Here is a 22,715-nt window from a genome sequence, read left to right as displayed (position 1 = left end):
AGCAGAGTTTATTCGAGGAAAGAATAATTCATGTATTGGGCAGCGCTCAGAACCAGGAGAGGTTCAGAGAGCTCCACCCAACACGGGGAGGCAGTATTAGATAGGAAAAGGAAATGACATACAGAAACAGCTTGATTGGCTACAGCTTAGTATTTGCCTGATATAGACACGCTCTAATTGGTTGGCAGTCTGTGATTGGCCAAAGCTCAGCTGCTGTGATTGGCCGAGGCTCAGCAACTTGTTATAAGAATATGCTCTTAAGTTAGGCTGCAGTTTGTTATGTGCAGAGGCTGCTTTAGGCCATATTTAATTTAATTTAGCAAGAGTTCTATTATCAATGCCAATCTGTAGATTCTTATAATTAAATCTGTGTTTGTCCACTACTCCTTTTGTGAATCCATAAATCTAAAAATCTGTGGAAACTATTTTATTATTTATTATCCTTGGGTGACAGAATATTACCAGACGTTAATGAATTTGGTGATGAAACCAAATTGACAAAATTATTTAGTTTTTATTCATCCCACTTGTGGCAAATATTTATACATTTTGCTGCTCAAACAATGTTTGGATACAGAGGGAAGTTCTAGACTACTTGGACATGGGATATAATATACTATATGGATCCTATTATTTAAATAAAATTCAAATTTTTCTGAAATTAGAAGCCTATCTGGCCCTAACGATTTGCAATTAGTAATTGTGGATCTGAGCTCATTTTCTCCTTTGATTTTATCAAGGAGAAATTCTAAATTATGTGCTACAATCTTGAAAATATTTCTTTAGGACCTTGAAGTTTTTGAATGCCTCTATCATGAAGGAAGTAGCTGAGTCCAATTTTAACAAACGAAGGAGAACTCTGGATACAAATTACACAAAGGGACTGAAAATAATTTAAAACATGATGAAATATCAAGGAGCACAATTCAGAACTAAAGAATGTGAAGAGTTTTATGTATTTTATTCTTTATCAAAAGTATGTGCTGAATGAATACATGTACACACAATATATATATATACATACACATATACATATAAAATGTACACATGTAAATATTTCATCAGCCTAATGACAGACTTGGAAATCAGAATTGTAGTTGCTAAATGTGTATGTGTATGCCTCATGCCTTGTTCTCGCAATAGATCACAGTAGCAGTTCAAAAAATAATGCTTAAATCCAGTGCGGTGTCTCTGATGAAAAAAAAAAAAAGATGCTTATTATAGATGTAAATACCCATACACACATAATCTCTACTCATTAGACTATTGGTCATCAAATTTTTTTCCAATGTAATTATAGAAAATTAGTACTTTTCAGTATTTTATCCAGTAGAGTGCTGGAGTATTAGTTCCCAATGTATGGTGCCAACTTCCTGAGAGGATAGTTTTTGGGTGGTTATTGTTTACCTGAGTAACTCAGAAGGCATCTGAGTTGTGCACAAAGCAGCCTGTGTTGGGAGTAGAGTGAGTCAGGCACAAATCCTCTGCTTTGTGCTGTGCTATGACTCCCAGGAAGTTCCACTTGCCCCCCCCCTTTTTTTTTTTTTGAGACGGATTCCCCCATTGTTGCCAGGACTGGAGTGAAATGGCGCGATCTCGGCTCGCTGCAACCTCTGCCTTCTGGTTTAAACGATTCTCCTGCCTAAGCCTCCTGAGTAGCTGGGATTACAGGTGCCCGCCACCATGCCCAGCTAATTTTTTGTATTTTTAGTAAAGACGGGGTTTCACTATGTTGGCCAGGCTGGTCTCGAAATCCTGACCTTGTGATCCGTCTGCCTCTGACTCCCAAAGTGCGAGGACTACAGGCATGAGCCACCACACCTGGCCTCCGCCTGCCCTCTTTAAGGAGAAAGTCTGGATCATCACTGTTACAAATAGGGCAGGGCATGGGATTTGGACAATCAGCATTTACTGAGAGTCCACTGTGTGCTGAAATCTGAAGACAACACTGGGAGCTGTTACAATGTTACCAGCAGGCAGAAAAGTCTTTTTCTGCAAGAACTCACAATATAAGCAGAGAACAGGGCAACCACACATTAAAGGATTTATCTAAGGTATATTAATAAAAGAGCATTGACAGTGTTATTAATATGCATTATGAATGTCAAATTCAATAACATATTCAGATGAGAATTATCAAGACCTGGACTTGCTGAAGGCACTCTTTTCACCTTTGCTTTTGGTATGCGGGTAGATATTGCAGAATGTGCTCTTTATAGCGGTTAAGAAGATGCTGTAACGGAAAAAGGATTACAGGGCACAGCTAAGTTCCCATCTAAAGTTGGCGCCACAGCAAAGCAATCAATCAACAAAGTGAAGACACCAACCCGCAGAATGGGAAAAAAAATACTCAAACACTACCCATCTGACAAGGGGCTAAAAACCAGAATATATAAGGAGCTCAAACAACTGTATAGGAAAAAAATCTAATAATATGATTTTAAAATGCTCAAAATATCTGAATAGACATTTCTCAGAAGAAGACATACAAATGGCAAACGGGTATGTGAGAAGTGCTCAACATCATCGATCATCAGAGAAAGGCAAATCAAAACTACAAAGAGATATGACTTCACCCCAGTTAAAATGGCTTTTATCCCAAAACAGGCAATAACAAATGCTGGTGAGGATGTGAAGAAAAGGACACCCTCATACACTGTTGGTGGGAATGTAAATTAGTACAGCCACTATGGAGAACAGTTTGGAGGTTCCTCAAAAGAGCAAAAATAGGACTGCCATATGATCCAGCAATCCCACTGCTGAGCATATACCCCAAAGAATGGAAATCAGTCTATCGAAGAGGTATCTGCATGCCCATGTATATTGCAGCATGTTTCACAATATCCAAGATTAAGAAACAACCTAAATGTCCATCAACAGACAAGTGGATAAAGAAATGTGGTACAGGTACAGAATAGAATTCAGCCAAAGGAAAGAATGAAATCCTGTCATTTGCAACAATATGGATGGAACTGGAGGTCCTTATGTTAAGTGAAATAAACCAGGCACAGAAAGACAAATTTCATATGTTCCTACTTATTTGTGGGAACTAAAAATGAAAACAATTGAACTCATGGAGATGGAAAGTAAAAGAATAGTTACCAGAAGCTGGGAAGGGTAGTGGGAGAAAAGGGGGAGTGTGGGGATGGTTAATGCGTACAAAAAAGAGAGAGAATGTATAAGATCTAGTATTTGATAGCACAACAGAGTGACTATAGTCAATAATAATTTAATTGTACATTTAAAAATAACTAAAAGGGTATAATTGGATTGCTTGTAACACACAGAATAAATGCTTGAGGTGACGGAAATCCCACTTACCTTGATGTGATCATTACATATTAGATGCCTATATCAAAATATATCATATACCCCATAAATACTATGGGGTATATTACTATATTACTATGTAATCACAGCAATTAAAAATTAAAATAAAAATAATAATAGAGTTGGTGCCAGTAAAAAGATGAGAGAATGAATTGTAAATGAAGGATTGGTTCTGGAGCCTCAGGACACAGAGAGACAGAGCTCCAATACTGCCTCCTGGCAGTTCTTGAAAACATTCCACCCACAATATTGTGGCCATTATTTTACAGTATGGGAACCCTTTTGTTTCCTAACAAAAAGTCATAAGTTTTACATTTCTTTGCCATGATGTGAAAGGAACTGACGATTTCTTTCTCAGAACTCTGTGGCCCTTGTGAGTGAAACAGAGAGGACAGGCCACGCTTCAACATGAATGCAGCAGCATCCTTTGGAAACAATCTCAAGACCTAACTGAAAACCCATGTTTCTAATTTAAGTATGAGACAGTAATTACTCATACAGCCAGAGAGGATTCCAAGTCCCTGCCTATTTGCCGCACTATCTAAAACCAATCAACTCATCTTTCAAATCTGACCAAACTACAAATGGTATGAGAACTCCGTCGTTTAATAAGGATGTTCATTTTGGCACTTAGCAGCTTACGCATGGCTCACAGATGGCATCTGTCTCGTTTTGCGTAATCCAATCATCCTGCACTACTGCGTCTCACACTTAGTCTCCAGGAGTAATTGAAAAGCTCACGGTGACAATTGTGTCTTCTTCCAGATGTCATCGCTATAAGGAGTGGGGCTTTCATCACCTCCTTGACGTAGGATGTGTACATGGCTCTCCAGGTCAGAGTTGCTCCAAGCAAGGTAAAGAGAAATTACTTCTTTGCATTGCCTTTCAGTTGCTGCCTAGCACTGGTGTAAATGAATATGTTCTATAAATGGCCTCTCTGTCAGTGGGCAACTTGTTTCACTTTTGGCTGGGTACCATACAGAAAACATTCTGCTGCACGGCTTGCATCTTGTGGTAATAGGGCAATATAAAGGCACCCATGCCCAAGAAAGGATTCTAAAACATGTAAATAGTGGCTGTTTAGAAGCCACCATTTTATTCGGAGGTAAGCTCTCTGGTATTAGCACCTGCACGTCTGCTATCGTTTTCTGAAATCATGACAGTTTGTTCTCAATCTTTTTTCTTTTTTTTTTTTTGCAGGGAGTGGCTTTTATTTTTGTAACTTCTAAAGGGTGTGCAAAATTTTAAAGGCAAAGTGTTGAAACATTTCAAGCTGTAGGTTTGTTAGTTTCTTTTTCCCCCGAGGCTAGTGTTAATAGTTGTGTTTTACTTCAGTGCAAAAATACCCCTTTAAAAAAAATCAAAGAATCAAAAACAAGGAAATATGCAAAGCCTCAAAGCAGCTGTGTAAATTCATACAGGCTTTAGGCCTATAATGAGCCAGACTTAAGGGAATGATAGTGGAAAATCAGATTTTTACTTAAAAATTAAATTACAATTATGAGTGAGTGCTACATTCATTTTAGTAAAATATCAGCACCGTGTGTATTTCCTCAAGCTTTTTCTTTACACTACCATCATCACCACATATGTCATCAGTGAGAAATGTTGAGCATGACAACAGCTAAGAAAAATTTTCAAGGTCAGTAAAACATTATTTCAGGAAAAATATTTTTAAAAAGCTTATTTTTAAGGGGTTTTTAAACTTCGTAATTTATGTATAGATTTGGGATTGAACTAGCAATAATAACTTCTGCTGAAGAGATAAAAATTAGAAGATAAAATCCTTTTTCTTAAGTAGCTTACACAAAGAATGGGGGCTCCATATTTAGTCGGGGCTTACACAGACCAGACAGACACACACACACACACACACAAACACACACACACACACACACACACACACACACGCATTGCAGAGAAAATATCCAGATAGTTGCTGCAGTTCCTCACTATCTTAGAATCATCTGAGCTTCAAGTGTAGAATTACAGCCTTAGAACATTAGAAGAATAGTGAATATGTTCAAAATAGATAGGTTGTTGACTATCTGAATTCTCATGATACATCCCTATAAGTTATGAGTTAACTTTTCTTTTAAGTGCTTGTTCACTGTCAATATTATCAGCACAAGAATTACTGATATGCTTATAAATTAATAGTAATAGCAAAAGTGACCTTCATCTAGAGATAACTCGAATACTTAACAAACATTTATTGAGTGCATGCAATGTGCCAGGCATTGGGCTAATTAAATCCCCCCTATCTGTACACTTTAAATGAGAGAAAAGCTGACTCAAGGGAAAGAGTCATGGCCAAAGGCCATTTAATTAATTTGCTGTCTGGGAAAATAGCACAAGAACTGGGAAGAAAGCCCAAGTATGAGGACTGCTAAACTGTTCAGAATACAATGTATTCTACTCCAGTAGACGACGTGTTTCCTAACTATGTTAAACTAATGTAAACTTTCCTCTGTAAAACAAATGTTGTAAAAATCTCAGAAGCACAACACATTCCTGCATATCCTCAGAGTTGTTCACCTGAACTGGAGAATTTCATCCATTCAGGCAATTTCAGAGGGAACTACTTACCAGTAGGATGGAGCCTTTGCTGTGATTCTACAAGTGAGAGAGTCATATCTCATGATTTCTCCAGGAATTGTCCAAAGAACTACAATGCAGGCTTTCCTATGGGGAGAAGTAAGAGAGAAAGTATTATCTATTGGGCACATACTGTACTTAATGTTAAGAATTGTATACATGTTCAGAATACAAATTCCTTATGAAACTTTACCTGTAGATGAGTAGCAGAAAACTCAGAAAGTAACCAGCCAATGTCACACACTTGTCAGTGATGAACTGGGGGAGAAACTCCAGTGTATCTGACTTAGAGTCCACATACTTTATTAATAGACTATGGTTCCGGCCAGGCGTGGCAGCTCATGCCTGTAATCCCAGCACTTTAGGAGGCCAAACCGGGTGATCACTTTAGGTCAGGAGTTCGATACCAGCCTGGTAAACATGGTGAAACCCCATCTCTACTAAAAATACAAAAATTAGCTGGGTGTGGTGGTGCACACCTGTAGTCCCAGCTACTCAGGGAGGCTGAGGCAAGAGAATTCCTTGAAGCCGGGAGGCAGAGGTTACAGTGAGCTGAGATTGTGTCACTGTACTCCAGCCTGGGTGACAGAGCAAGACTGTTTAAAAAAAAAAAAAAGACTATGGTTCCTACTGTAGTGGTCTTGTCTTCCATTATTTCTTTCCTTCCTTCCATGATTATTATTCAAAATATATTTATTGAATACCTATGAAACCCTGACCAATATTTTGGGGGCTGAAGAATTAAATGTGGTCAAATCAGTGTCTGTCTTTTAGAGACTGGAGAAAGAAATGTATACCTCCAAAAGTAGGTATGCTACAATACAAACTTGATGAGATCTATAAGACAAATATAATATTATGGAAGCAATTAAAATAAGATAGAGATTGATTCTGTCCTGCAGTGAGGGGTGGAGTGAGAAGATGATATATGAGCCAGACCTAGAGAATATAGCTACTTGCTCTGTAAAGAAGAGTGAAGCTACTGCAGGCAATGGGAACATTCTGCTTTGCAAAATCACACAAGGGCTTCCAGTTTCCATAGACTAAATGGAGAAGGCTATTACAGAAGGACTAGGCCTAGATTTCACAAAAGAATTCTCCTAAGTCTTCAAAGATCATATACTCCCAGTGCTACTTAAATCATCTGAGTATAGAAAAACAAGAAAAGCCACAAGAAAGTTTTATGAAACAAGAAATATGTTGTCACCTAAACCATATATAGTACAAAAAATAAACTATAGCTCAATCTCACTTATGAATACAGAAAAATCTAAACATATTAGCAAACAGAACCCAAGAATTCGTCATAAAAATAAAACATCATGACCAAGTGACATTTATTCCAAAAATGTACAGATGGTTCAATATTAGGTAATCTACTAACATAATTTAGATGTTCATATATCTAAGCAGAAAATCATATGACCAGCTTCACTCATCTTCATAGACGCTAAAACTGCCTTTGACAAAAATTGGCAACCGTTCCTGAACCATTCCTGATTAAAATACTGAATAAAATAAGAACTGATGATTTTGTCTGATCAGATATATATATGTGTGTGTATATATATATATCTGATGTATATATATACATATATACATTATATATGTGTATATATGTGTGTGTGTGTATACACACATATAAAATATATATGTTAGAGATACTATTCCATTCAATCAGATCAGAATAAACAAAAGAGTCATGAGAATTAAAATGGAAGTAAAACTATCTCTATTTACAGTTGATATTGTAGTGTATCTGGAAAATCCAAAACAATCAATGAAAATACTAACACAAACAATTTTAAAAATTAGTAAGGTAATAGACTATTAAAATACAAAAATCAGAAGCCTTTCTACACACAAACAATAGCTAGTTAGATAATGTAATGGAAGAGGAAACTTCAGTTGTATTAGTAGCAAAAAGAATTTATTTAATCACAAGCTTAACAGGAAGTGTGTAAAATCTATATGATTAACACTTCTGTTAATCATATATTAACACTATATGATTAAAAAATTAACATACTCCTGAAAGATACAAAAGTGGACTTGAATAAGTTTGGAAATTTTTCTCATTTTTGAATGATACTCATAAACATAATAAAGCTATCATTTATTCCCATCTTAATAAGTTTGGCATAATCTCAATAAAAATAACAAAGTTGTTTTTATGGAGCTAATCAAGTAGACTTTGAAGTTTATATGAAAAAATAAAAATAGCTATGAGAACCTTAAAGAAAAGAAAAAGGAGAGATGACTAGCCTTACTAGATATTTTTAAAGCAGCTTTATTGAGGAATAAATTAATATACAAAAAGTGCACTTATTTAATATATACAAGTTTATACATTTGAACATTTGCAACACCTGTGAAACCATCACTGTAATTAAGATGATAGACTTATTTATCACCTCCACAAGTTTCCTAGTAAACATTATAAAGTTTCCTTGTGTTCCTTTGATAGTTTCCTGTGTGTGCATGCATGTGTGCTAAGAATACTTAATGCAAGCTCTATCCTTTTAACAAATGCCTGCCAGATATTAAAACATACTATAAAGCTTCTATAATTAAAACAGTGTGGTATTGATTCATGAGTAGATAGCTCAATGGAAGCGAATAGAAAGCTCACAAATAGACAAAAGTGTATATGAAAATGGTATCTGGTAGGTGCACAAATTGGTCAAACTTGGGATAATTTGAGCATCAACAGGAATCATGATGTTAATTAATTATGGCACACAGAAAATAAAAAAGACCATAGGTTATAAAAAATAAATGAATAAATAATAAATACATAAATTAATAGGTAAGTTCAAGGGTAAGAAAGGAAATCTCTTTATGGAAGAATATCTACTGAAATGTAGAAGAAAAAATAAATAATAAAACCATCAGTTTACAATACCAATGTAAATAATTGATTCAGATGAGATATGTTAATGAATGGCTAAAAAGTTTTGGGGTAACAGGATATTTATATAGTCTCAAGTGTCACCCCACAGATTATTAATTACAAACGATGAACAGTGCAATGAAAATAGATCTAGTAGATATCACCTTTACCAAATGATCAAACTGACCATCAGTAATAATGAAAGTCATATTATGCATCTTCTCATAAGATACAATGGGAAATGCACAATATTACCTTTGTAGAGTTCTTCTCCAAAGAATCTGATCATGAGGAAACCATCAGACAAATTCAGAGTAGGTTACTAAAGAGACATGACAACCAAATGTAACATGTGAAAATATGATTGATTCTAGAATTCTCAGATTTTGAGAACAATAGAGGAAATCTGAATATAAACTCTATGTCAATGATATTTTATATCCGTGTAGGATTTATTGTGTGTAGTAATAGTTTTGAATTATAGGAGAATGTCGTTGTTCCTGCCTGTGAGAATTTGGGGAAAATACTTACTAAGTTCTTTGGAAATTTTGTCTTCACTTTCTGTCATTGAGAAATAAAAGTGTTATAATGTCACATTAGGTTGACACTATACCCCGTCATCTTTAGCAAGGCTGTCTAGAACGGTGTGCATTTCATTCACCAGAACAAGTAATTCATTTTTAAAAAAAGAAAAACTATCTTTGCTAACTCGATAGAACAATAGTGTCTATGAAGTTTGGGTATGTGTTTCTTTATTGTTAGTGAAGTAAAAGATTATATTTGCTCGTTTTAATTGGAAATTTGTCTCTTGCCCATTTTGCTCAGGAACCCAGACCTGTGGCTGTCCCATGTGGAAATCCTGCCTGAGGGGAAATACTAGGACAGGCCTAGGTTTCTGTTTGTCACCTAGACCAGTTCCTATATCCCCAGTAGCTATTTGCATTGTAATCACCTGAGAGGTTTGTTAAAATGCAGTTACCAGGGTTAAGAATAATAACCTTTGTGAACCACTTAAAGGCCATGTATGTGGGCAGATATTGAATATGAAGAGTATGGACCATTATGATTGTTCCTAAGAGCCTAGATCTTCATGAAACCTAGCTTATCCCTTTTCTTTGAGGTAGTTTTGCAATTACTTTTAGCAATTATGGATGCTCCTTGACTTACAGTGGGATTATGTCCCAATAAACCTGTTGTAAATTTGAAACATTGTTAAATTGAACCATGGTAAGTCAGGGACCAGCTGTAATCAGAACCACAAAGCTTACTTTCTGACCAGGATTCAATACATTTTATATACAATTGTACCTCTTCCAGTGACTAGCTTTGTGAAAATCACTTAATTTCTCTGGGCCTCTGTTTTTTCATCTGTAAGAGGTGACTAACCCACATGTTTATTTGGATGAGTGAGCTCATCTAGACAAGTACACAGTAAAGAGTCCTATAAATGTGGGGTATACTTGCTTGTTCTAATTATTTTCTGTGTGATTATTTTGTCTCTTCTTACCTCTTCCTTTTTATCCCCAGGAAGTCTGAAACAGTTTTGGGCAGAATGTCAACACTTGATAATTATCTCCTGATTGGTGACTCTCTCACTGTGCAGCAAAGATTGCTTTTATCTGGGGTACTGTTCAGTGTGGCCTGGACTCTGACCAATCATAACTGATTCTCCTTTAATAACCAGAATGTCCTGTAGGGCCAGCCTTCTATTAATTCTAAAACTGTAATGAATCATCCAACAACTTATATTCTTTGAATACCTACTGTGTGCCAGGAACCACACCAGACACTACACATATATTAGGGAGCCAAATGGACACATCTCTTCCTCCCAGTCCCTTCTTAAATAGAATGAGGTAAGTAGCATAGAAAAAGTAGACCTTGTATCTTTTAGCAATTACTTGCAGAACCATAAAACGATATCTAGAAGACATCCCACTAGGGTGTTGTGAAATGCGACAACAAGAAAAACTCGAGAGCTGAATGAAGAGAGGTGGCTTTCAACTCCAGGAGAGTGGAATGAACCTGAGCTTTCCCGTTTTGAATTATGACCCGTCAAGCCAGTGTAGAAATTGGCAAGTCAGTTAAGTGAGTTACACTGCTGAAGTACTCAGCCTCCACTTAAGCTCTGAATCTTTAGGGATGCCACGTGCACATGCTCATATTCTATCCAGGTTCCAGCCTAGCCCTAGCAAAGATAGTGTTCATGGATTTGGGAGATTCTAAAAGCGCAAATCAGTAGCACTTTCCTCTATCCTTTTTTGCACAGGTATAGTCTTTTCTTAATTTCAACTTATTAAAACTGCTTTATTTTTTAGGGCAGTGGAAGGAAGGCTGGTATCAAAATATTTTGATCAAAAAAGATGACAAAGATGTAAAGATCAGTTGTAGCAGACCGTTTTCTGAAAGCAACTTGGAAAAACATTCATTACATCATAAATGTGCACAATTTGCAAACTGGTGCACATTTATTTCACTTTCAGAATAGGAGTGTAAAAAAAAAGGTGGAAGCTTTTTAATGAAGAAATTGCGTTTATAATGATATGTGTTTGAATATTATACGGAGAAAGAGAGTGTTAGGGAGCACACAGTAGAGAATAAGAAGTCAGGGAAACTTCTTGGAGGAAGTGAGGTATCAGTTTAGACCTGAAAAGATGAGTGGGAGTTAGTTTTCCAAAGAGAGGAGCCGTTAATTCTACACAGGGGGAACAGCATTGAATTTTTCCAGAAATAGGAAGTACTTAAGTATGGCTGGAGCACCAAAGAGGAGAGTGAACACAAAGGAAATAACAGGACCCACAGGTGATCTTATATACACAAGATAATATACTGTGAGATGTTCTTGTGTTTTCCTTTTCTACCAGTTCCTCCATTGGAGGTGATGTTGTGCCAGATAATTAGATTTGGTATAGTAGGAAAGCAATGAAGAGGAACATTCAATGCTGTGGGTGCTCATTTGTTTTTTCAACTTCCAAAATGAGCTCCATCAATAGACTGGAAAGAGAATCCCAGAGAGAGCTTGAATACCCTCTGCAGGGATCTACCTGAGGAGCACCAGGTCTTGAGGGAGAAAAGAGGGAGATGGTGAGGAGGTGGCTGGGGAAAGGCTGAGACTGGATTGCAAGTTTTGGGGCACGTATGGAGAAGAGCTGGAGAAGTCAGGAGAAGATTACCTAGAATGGTTTGTGGCTGGCACCAGGGAGCTAAAAGGAAGGTGAGGCGCTGGTTGCAGGCAAACCCCCAGTAGAACCCTGTTAACCTGCTGCTAATGGGGGAAGGTGTGTTTCTCCTTGCCAGTAGGCATAGCTACCTGCCTCTTCATTGCCCTTGTACAGTCCAGCAGCACAACACATCCTCTGGTCCCTAGGACTTTGCTGAATCCAAGGACTTGCTCAGTGATCCTCTTCTCTTCATGCCAGCCCCATCTCAATGGGCCAGAGTACTTGTAAACCCCCTGAAACTATATGTCCTTGACCCCAGAGGAACAAAGAAGGCGAAGTGCCAGCTTCTGTGCTCCAATGATAAAGATGAATCATACTTCCTGTCTGGCAGTGTTGTTGTGAGGATTAAAGGAGATAAGGTTTGCAAAGTGGCTTGCTTGGCGTCTTGCACATACAGGTATTAAGCAAAGGTTACCCCTTAACACATCCCCTAGGGATGTTCCTCAAAATTGTATTAATCAAAGCATGCTTTAAAAGTTTGTGAAGATGCTCACCGGTTGAATAAATTTATTTTTTTAAAAAAATTATTACCAAAAAAGTAAACATATGCAAATTTAAATAAAATGGTATAATGAATCCCATTTATCCCTCACTTAGCTTCAAAATTATCAACAATTCAATCTTGTTTCATCTTCATTTCCAGCTATTCTCTTACCTTTTTATTTTGAAGCTAACCCAAACATTATATTATTTCAACTGCAAATATGTCCTTATGCATCTTTAAAGATAAGGACTTAAAAAAAACCACCATACCATTATCTTACCTTAAAAACCTAACAATAATTTTTTTAACATTATTAAATATCCAGTCAAGTTTAAATAGCCAAATGTCCCATAAATGTCATAATTTTTTACAGTTTATTTGATTCAGGATCCAAATATATTTAAAAACGTAATAAAAAGTTTGGCAGTAGCCAAATATCTAGACTGCTACAAATTCTGAGTCTCACATATTGGCTTTTCCTAGAGTGCAGCAATAATATTGTATCATAATAAAATAATGTTCCCTCATTTGGACAGCATTATTAAGTGCTTTTACTTTGTTAATTCAATATAATTATTTTCCTATTCTCGACTTGGCCACTAAATAAAGGTGTGTCCTTGGGCTATTCACTCAACTTGTCTGAGTCACAGTTTTCATACTTTTAAAAAGAGAGTGTTGAACTAAAATTGATTATTCAGGCCAGGCGCAGTGACTCATAACTGTAATCCCAGCACTTTGGGAGGCTAAGGCGGGCAGATCACTTGAAGTCAGGAGTTTGAGACCACCCTGGCCAACATGGTGAAACCCCGTCTCTACTAAAAATACAAAAAATTTGCTGGGCATGGTGGCGGACGCCTGTAATCCCAGCTTCTTGGGAGGTTGAGGCAGGAGAATTGCTTGAGCCTGGGAGGTGGAGGTTGCAGTGAGCCAAGATCAAACCATGGCACTCCAGCCCAGGTGACAAAGCAAGACTCCATCTCAAAATAAATAAATAAAGATTATTCAGCATGCTTTCATTGTGAACTTCTGGGTGGGAGGCAGGACAGCACAGGGTTGAGAGGAAACATCTAGCGGATCTGGTCTGGAGCCCTGCCACATATAGGCCACATGAGCTGGGATTAGTTCCTTAATCTCTCTTTGTCTCAGTTTCCAAGTCTGTGAAATGCAAATGAAAGACAACCAAACCCAGAAAGTTTTTCCTGCAAGCATATAGTGGCGGGGTACAGGGAAGGGTGAATACAATGAGAAAATATGAGTACAGTGATTGTCACATAGGAATCCTTCAATAAAGAGTCAATATAGTTAGACTATCAACAGGGGCAGGGGATGAGAAGATGAGGCTGGAGGACGGGCAGAGGTGAGAACTGTCTTGTCCACTGTGGCAGCCACTGGCCACACATGGCCATTTAGCATTTGAAATGTAGCTAGTCTGAATTGAGATGTCTTGTAAATAAATTACCTTTTGTACTTCTAAGACGTAGTATGAACAAACAACATAAAATATCTCTATTTTTAATGATTCATTTATGTCAAAATCTTAATATGTTGGATATATTGTGTTAAATAAATATTAGCATTAATTTTACTCTTTCAAAATTTTTATAAATGTGGCTATTAAAAAATTTAAAATTACATATGTGGCTTGCATTGTGTTTCTGCTGGACAGCACTGGGCTAGATCATCAATTGCAAATTCCAATCATTTAGAACTGATCCTGCTCCTCTTATTGTCCATCTAGTCGATAAAATTGGGTTGGAAAATTGGGAGATAGAGTCAACAGTTTCCTCTCCCTTAACCCCCCGCAAGTTACCCATTCTGTTTTCTTAATAGTTCACATACCTGTCCTCCTCTCCATTTCCATTGCAAATCCATTTAAATACTTTCCCGACCTAATGGCCCCTCTCTAGTCTATAATAGTCCTTAAATCTTTCAGTCTCCCCAGGGCCTTCAGAGACATGCAAAATTCCTCATTAAGGCATAAATTTCCCTTCATGTCTGACTTCAGCTCTTTAAACCTCTCCTACCAAAACCCTCTCCATCAAGGTTTGGCTTCACCTAGGTCTTTGCAAGTGCTTCTTGTGCCTATGGCAACCCCTGCCACTGCCTCAGCTCATCATAAGTAGCATAAGGGTTGAGTCGGAGCAGGGCTTCAGTCTCAGCTCCACAATTTATTGTTAAATGTTCAGAAAGTTACAAGACCTCTCTGAGCCTCATTTTTCTTCTCTCTAAAAAAGGATTCTACCCCTCATAAGTTTTATAAGGATTAAATGAGGTAATGCAGATGTGATGCCTTAACTCAAGAAAACCTACAATAAATGTTGTCAAGGATTTTCTGGGGAATGTTCATGCCCCCCTCACACACGTGCACGGAGGCACATATACACACACACATAACCCACCCACTCTCTGCTGGCGTCTCACTTGGGCTTACATAGCATTCTGTACCCTCCTCAATAATACCTCTTCTCCTTGCATTGTAGCCATTTCTTGACTCATTCTTGCCTCCAGATCAGTAGTTCTCAAAGTGTGGTAATAGGTACAGCTGACTCAGCATCAGCTGGGAACTTGTTATGAATACAAATTCCTGGAGCCTGTCCCAGAATTACCAAATCAGAAACTCTGGGACTGGGGCCCTGCAATCTGTGTTTTAACAGGAACTTAATGTGAGTCTGATGCTTGTACATTTGAGAACAACAGCTCAACTGCATCCTACGGCTTGGACCACATCCAATTTACCTTGCATTGCCACCCTGCCCAGTAACTATCTGTCAAATGAAAAAAATGGAGGAATAAATCCTGATAATGATGTGAGGGCCTAAAAAGATATCAAGCAGAGGAAGTGACGGTCTGATTGTTTTTTAGAAAATTGTTACGTTCCATAGGCTCTGTAGGGTGTAGATTCGAGGAAGAAAATACTAAAAGCAAATGAATTTGCTTATGAGAAAAGTATTATTTGAAAATCTAGATTTATAACTCAGGTAGAAAAATTAATTGTTTACAAAAATTATGCCTTGCTTTTCCAAATATTTCCTACAAATGATTTTTAAATATATTATTTTGATATTATATTTATGTTTAGTGTTATATAAATTTGTCAGGAAAAGTAAGTGTATCTCTATGTAAAGTTTGTCAACAAATATAGTGTCTCACAAATTATAATGTAATTAAAAAATGGTTCCAAATGTCTTACACAGATTTAGTATTTGTAGGTTTTCTGGGTATGTAGTACAATCCTCATGTTTGGATTATACAAGGAAAATTTTATAGTAAGTGAATGTATTAAAAAATTAAAATGTTACTTAAATTTTAATATTAACAGAGATAAGAATAGTTTCATGGTTGAAAATACATGTTAGTATAGAGACTATATATTATTCATCTTATTTTGGATTGAAATGAAAGCAATCATCTAGAAATATCTAGAGGCTATTAATGTTCAAATTAAAAGAAAAACTAATTGATTTCAATACATGGTAGGAAGAATAAAGCAAACCCAAAGACACATGACTCTTAAAAAAATTATAGTGCTGAAGAAGCTCCAAGATGCTCCCTATTACATACCCATCTCCCAGCAGCGAATTCTCATCCCAGCAATTGGGGAAGATTTGAACCAGTTGATGTATGCGCACAATGTTTGGGCCTTCAACTCAGGCAACACCTCCACATTTCTTTTTGATCTTTGAAGACTCTTCTCTACAAAATGAGGGCTTTTAGCTATTTCCATATTGATTCCTTCCAAGTGGAAGACGTAGTTTCCTGCCCCAACTCCTTCTTCCCTGCTAATAGAACTCCAATTTTTCTTTTATTGAGGCAGTAGGTGCCTGTCCCCGGAAGCGCAGTCATGATGTCATAAACCTGACATGGTAAAACCCTTTTACTCTTTACCTGTGATTGTTCAGTAATGGGCACGTGGCCCTGTGGCGGACAATGAGACATAATGGGAAGTCCGTTTGCGGCTTCTGGAAGGATTTTTATTCTCTGATAAAAGAAAGACAGCTGTGGGAAGAATGTCTCTTTTGCACACATCCTTTTATTCCTTTTTAAAAATCATGTTGTGTCAGCTATCATGGAACCACAAGCTATGCAGTTCTTAGGGAGAGAATGAGGAGCATGGACAGGAGGGGACCAAGGGTTGAGGAAAGAGAGACTGAAGGTCATAAGGGAGGAGAGATTAAGAGACAAGGAATGTGAAGGCCAGGTGCGGAGTGGCTCATGCCTGTAATCCCAGCACTTTCTGAGGCTGACGCAGGCGGATCACCTGAGGTTGGGAGTTTGAGACCAGCCTGACCAACATGGATAAACCCTGACTCTACTAAAAATACAAAATTAGCTGGGCTTGGTGGTGCATGCCTGTAATCCCAGCTACTAGGGAGGCTGAGGAAGGAGAATCGCTTGAACCCGGGAGACCGAGTTTGCAGTGAGCCGAGATCATGCCATTGCACTCCAGCCTGGGCAACAAGAGTGAAACTCTGTCTCAAAAAAAAAAAGAAAAGAAAAAAGAAACAAGGAATGTGAGATCCTGAGAGTGAACTGGGGATGAGAATCAGGGCAGAGAGAGATGAGACTTGGTGAGCAGGGCTGAGGGTGGACATAGGCAAAGAGTAGGGGGTGTTGAGGATGGTGTGGGAGCAAGGGATGGGGGAAGATCCTGAAGGTCCCAGAACTTTGGAGTCCTGTTTTCTGATGGCCCTCTTAGGCCTCACATCCCACCCATTTAAAAATAGTTGGAAGAAGCAGGTTCTTGGTAGATCTGTAAATTTGGTCCATTCAGCCAACTGATTGTGGTATACTCTCTGCTAACTACCTTCTCCTCTTGCCTCTAGCTGTGGACTCCTTCCGTACCTAGGCAAGTGAAAATATGTGGTCAGTTTGGTGAATTGGTCATTCAAGTAAAATTAATAATAATCCTAAGGTGTTGGAGTGTGGGCTAAGCAAACATGGCTTTAAGATTCTAAAATACAAGAATAAACTGAGTAAACTGAGCACTTCTCATGTGAAATGCTGGGACCTTTATTATAGTCATAAGGATATCTTTGAAAAGGTTAACAGTGAAGTTTGGCACATTTTTTATTTTTATTGGCTTTTTAAGTGTTTCTTCATGTGAATTGCCTATTTATATACTTTGTCCATTTTTCTATTGGTTTGTCTTTTTCTAACATTTGTGTGAGTTTATATATTACAGATATCAATCCTTTTCCTGTGATATATATTACAAATATTTTCTCCCAACCTATTCCTTGGCATTTAAGCCTTTAATCCCCTTGAAATTTATTGCGGTGTCTGGTACAAGACTGGAATCTAATGGGATTTTTTTGTTTAGAAGTTAGACTATTTTCACAGCACCATTTGTCAAATAATCTTTCTGATTCTCATTAATCTGCAGTGCTTCTTTCTTAGGTCTCAGCTGTGGAAGAGTCCATTTCAGGGCCATCTATTGTGTTTTACCAAATTGCTCTGTAAATTCTTGCATAGAGGTTTAATTATTGTGTTAGTATGTGGGTTTTTTGTTAATATTATTAGGAATTTACCTGTTCTCATCTTTCTATAGGTTGGTGCAAAAGTAACGGTGGTTCTTGCCATTATTATTATAATTGGCAAGATTATATTATTATTACAGCTGAGGTTTAGAATCATTTTGTCAAGTTAAAATACAAATATTGGCATTTAGGAAGTTTGTTCCAGTGAATGGAGGGTAAGAGATATGGATTTGTATATTGCATTAATTCTTGGTGCAAATGTGTAAGATGGTAACCTCTTCAGGCAGCAACACTTTTTAATATGTAGGGTTTTATAAATTTGTCAGGAAAAGTAAGTGTATCTCTATATAAAATTTGTCAACAAATATATTGTCTCACAAATTATAATTTAATTAAAAAGATAGTTCCAAATGTCTTACACAGATTTACTATTTGTAGGTTTTCTGGGTATGTAGTACAATCCTCATGTTTGGATTATACAAGGAAAATTTTATAGTAAGTGAATGTATTAAAAAATTAAAATGTTATTTGAAGTTTAATATTAACAGAAATAAGAAAAGTTTAATGGTTGAAAATACATACTAATATAGAGGCTATATATTATTCATCTTATTTTGGATTGAAATGAAAGCAATCATCTAGAAATATCTAGAGGCTATTAATGCTCAAATTAAAAGAAAAACTAATTGATTTCAATACATGGTAGGAAGAATAAACCAAATCCAAAGACACATGACTCTTAAGAAAATTATACCGCTAAAGAAGCTCCAAGATGGGCACTTTGAAGTCATTCCCATTCCATGGGTCCTTAAGCAATACAAGGCTAGCCAACACTATCTAGTAATCATTCATCATCTTTTGTCAAACTAGTTACCAAAGACCATGTGAAAAATCCCAGGCTCTTGGACCTCATGCCTGTTTTCTCCACAGGTTGTTTTGCAGAAGTTTCTTCTATGTGTCATTCTTTTCTACACTGTGTACTATGTGTCCCTGAGCATGGGCTGCGTGATGTTTGAGTAAGTAGCACATTGTCTTCAAACAGAATTAAAAAGCTAACATTGAATAGGAAATATGTTTATATTTAACATTTCATACGTCTTTATGGATTAGAGGATTTTTTTAAAGACATAGTTTCTTACTTTTATTTATTTTTTATTTTTGGTAGAGACAAGGTCTCGCTATGTTGCCTAGGCTGGTCTTGAATCCCTGGCCTTGAATGATCCTCCTGCCTTGGTCTCCCAAAATGCTAGGATTGCAGGCATGAGCCACTGCATCCAGCCTGCTTTCATTATTTAAGTAAAAATAGGCAAATGTTCTATCTGAAAATGATAAAAGTAACAATCATGAAATGAAGTGGATAGAATCATTTAGGACTGTTTCTCTTACCTCTTCTGAGGATGCTCATGGAAAGAAAGTGAACCCATTACTCCCTGGTCTGGTATTGAATCAGAGAAGGTTTGAACAAGAAAGGAGCTTAAAGATCATCCACATCCAATTTAAATAATTTCTGTTATATTGGAAATAGCTTTTGGGAGGCAAGAGACCTACAATCTGACCCAAGTTCTTACTAACTTTCTGAATCATCTTGACCAAACGACAGTGTATCTCCTATTTCAATGCCTTCATTTGTCAAATGGAATCATCCAAAAAGGAGTTATTATGAGGACAAAATGGGATAATACATGTATTTTAATGGTATCATTTTTATGTAAGTGTAAAACATTGTTTTTCAGGTAATTTTTTGTCTTGCTATGGTTGAATTTTGTCTCTACAGATTTTGGCTGCCAATATATTGGTTGCCTTGAGATACATTATGTATATTTACAAATGATTTCTTAGAAATTGAGTGCTTACACAATTTAATTTTATTGTGCAAGCAAGGAATTCTATTTCAATATGCGAATTAATACCAATATGCAACTATCAAAAAATAATGATACCAATGTTTGCAATGGAAAGAATGTTATTCAGCATGCTTGCAGGCAAGCCCACGGAGGAAGTATCTGGCGCTCACATGCAGCCTCAGCCTCCTCCCTGGGACTGGAGACGGTGAGGCTATGCCTGGGGCAAGGAGAAGGCAAGACTCTCTAGGATTCTCTGAGCACGGGATTTTAAGGGTTTGTAGTTAACATGAGTCAGAGGTGAGGAATTTGAAGTAATTAGACCTTAAAGCTTCAGGAGGCAGCTAACTGGTTGGCCAGCTGCACACGAATACAAACTTGGGTATAGTATAAAGTCCAGCTGCATGCTTTAATAGACTCAGATTTTAGAACAGGAAGGGAACTCAGAGATTAATCTCTTCAATTTATAGTTAGCAAATTCGAGCCCAGAGAGGTTAGGTGACTTGCCCAAGTGCACGGTTATAGCACCACCAGGATTAGAACCTGTATCTTGTTGTTTTTCAAGCCTGCGCTGTCTCCATGGTATTACGTTCTCCTTCCATGTTTGATGGCAGGAACTATCAAGATTCTAGCTGAGACATCAAATAAAATTAAGTCCACTTGGTGGACAAAGTGGAACTTAATTGGACAAAGACGACAAGGTGGACAAAATGTTATTTGGCTGTCATCCAAGTCAGCCAGTTTTTAAAAACTCTTTTTAGCTCACTTCATTTTTTTCTGCTTAGCAGGTTTTTTTTATACAAATGGTATCATATAATAGGTGTCATTTTGTAACTTTTTTCAACATTACATTTCAAAAATATATCCATGATGAGATGTATTTAGCATTTAATTAATTTATTCTAACTGCTACAGTAGCTCACTTAATGTTAAAAAATATGTTATAGCACCATTTAGGTGAACCTATTTTACATCTGAAGAACTACTGGTTTGGTCATGAAGTGAGTTTACATTTCGTAACTAGACATTGCCTTGTCCCTTGTTACCTTTATACCCTCTCACCTAATGACTGATCTGAAATTTTGCTGTAACTGTTACCACAACTTGTAATTCTAGCAAGAAGAGTGAGATGTTTGAGTCAGAAAAAGATTCTATAGAGATTATTATCTTCATTGCTGATTCCTTCACATTCCAGCCAGTTTTGAAATGTGCCACAATGTGGGTAAATCGCATAGCTTATCCTTGTATGAAAATGGTAATGTGTGTCACTTCGATGTGCAGTTATGAACTGCCTCATTCAGAGTAAACTGTTTTCATTTATAACATCTTTAGGGTGCATGAGTTGAATGTCCTGGCACCATTTGATTTCAAAACAAATCCCTCATGGCTCAACATAAACTATAAAGGTAATTGTTTTAATTTTAAATTCTTATCAATTAGTGAACTAAATGCCACTAAAAATAAATTTTTTAATAAAAAAAATTTAAATATCAGGCCTGTCTCGCAGTCATCTATGTATTTTATCTGATTTCAAAAATTAGTTAGGAAAAGTGCCATCAAAAATTTTAAAGTTGTTATTCCATGGAGGTGGAGTAATATGGAAGAAGTGGAGAAAAAGAATGAGAATTCCTATATAAATTTTCATTTCATTGTATTGGGGGTAAATTTTTGTTGATTATTTTTAAAGAAAAGGAAGAATAATGACTTAATGTGCTGATGTAGAAAAATATTTGTGAGATATAAAATAGAAAATTAAATACAGCAAAAGAGTTCATATAATATAATTTCATTTTTGTAGCATAAAGTAAAATACGTGGTGTCAGTGATAAGAAGTCTGGAGAATTATGCAACAAACTGTTATCTCCCATCTGGGATGACAGAGAACTTTCGTTCTCTACTTTGTACATTTCTGCTTGGTTTTATTTTTCTTCCCAAAATAGTATAGAACTTGCTGCAGAAGAAAAACAATAAGAAAGAATACACTAAGGCAAAATTTCTCTCTTTTAAATTTGGCATTTTTGTTGAATAGTTATTAATTAATATCTAGTATGTTTGTAAACCTTCACACCTATGTACCTTGAATATATGTAAAACATTCTTGTTTGGGGGCGCTTCATGGTGAGTTTGCCCCATCTTCAGAAAAGTAAAATTTGAATGTTTTCTATCATAAAACATATTAATTAATGAAAGCTTAGAAAATATCTACAAGCAGAAAGGAGAAAAATAAAATAAATCGCATACTTACATTCTGTATACAGTAATTACTCTTAATATTTGTTAAGTTTTTCCCTATTCTTGTTTTTTAATGTACTGTCAATTCCTTAAACAATACAATTCTTTAGAAAACCACTGGAGAATATTTTTGGGGTACAAATATGCAAATATAGAAAAATTGCTGGAGGCCAATGAAACGGGATTTCTACTATAATTTGTATAGGAAACTTGGTCAGTTAGAGTTACTGAATTCAAATAAAAAACTTTAGTACAGCCTTGTTTGGTGCCATTATTGATTCAATTTTGGATAGCAAAGCATATGTGAGAACAAGATACTTTGATTCTGAGATACAAGAGGTCTAAGATTTATCTTAACTTTCTTTCAGGCACTTCCCTAGTTTTTGCCAACACTATCCACAAATGATTAAAAAGAAAATAGTCCCAGTAAAGAGTCAAGTATGGGCCATGTGTGTGTTTTGGGTAGAGGGAGAGATTGAACACTCAACTGTCATTATTTAATTCTAGTCTTTGGGTCAGTCAATAAAGAAAGGGCAATATCACAGGCTTATGGGAGAAGGCTATGTTTTTTCATAGCAGAGATTAGTGATGAACTTTTACATAGCAGGGATTAGCGAAGATCTCCAAAATGGTTGGCAG

The 22,715-nt window shown here is 36.6% G+C and overlaps 1 protein-coding gene across 1 annotated transcript in view; it reads left to right on the top strand.

Moving 5' to 3' along the window:
• Positions 1 to 3,973: 3,973 nt before the first annotated feature.
• Positions 3,974 to 22,715, top strand: part of TMEM244 (transmembrane protein 244) — a 29,517-nt gene continuing 10,775 nt past the window's right edge. The window contains exons 1-3 of the mRNA XM_008952982.5: positions 3,974 to 4,184; positions 18,934 to 19,019; positions 21,177 to 21,250. Of these exons, the coding sequence (XP_008951230.1) occupies positions 4,152 to 4,184; positions 18,934 to 19,019; positions 21,177 to 21,250 (193 nt within the window). The 5' untranslated portion in view covers positions 3,974 to 4,151. The remainder of the gene's footprint in view (positions 4,185 to 18,933; positions 19,020 to 21,176; positions 21,251 to 22,715) is intronic.

Source organism: Pan paniscus, chromosome 5, assembly GCF_029289425.2.
Source record: "Pan paniscus chromosome 5, NHGRI_mPanPan1-v2.0_pri, whole genome shotgun sequence".
In the NCBI taxonomy this organism is placed as follows: domain Eukaryota; kingdom Metazoa; phylum Chordata; class Mammalia; order Primates; family Hominidae; genus Pan; species Pan paniscus.
This window is presented reverse-complemented; position numbering and strand designations above follow the sequence as displayed.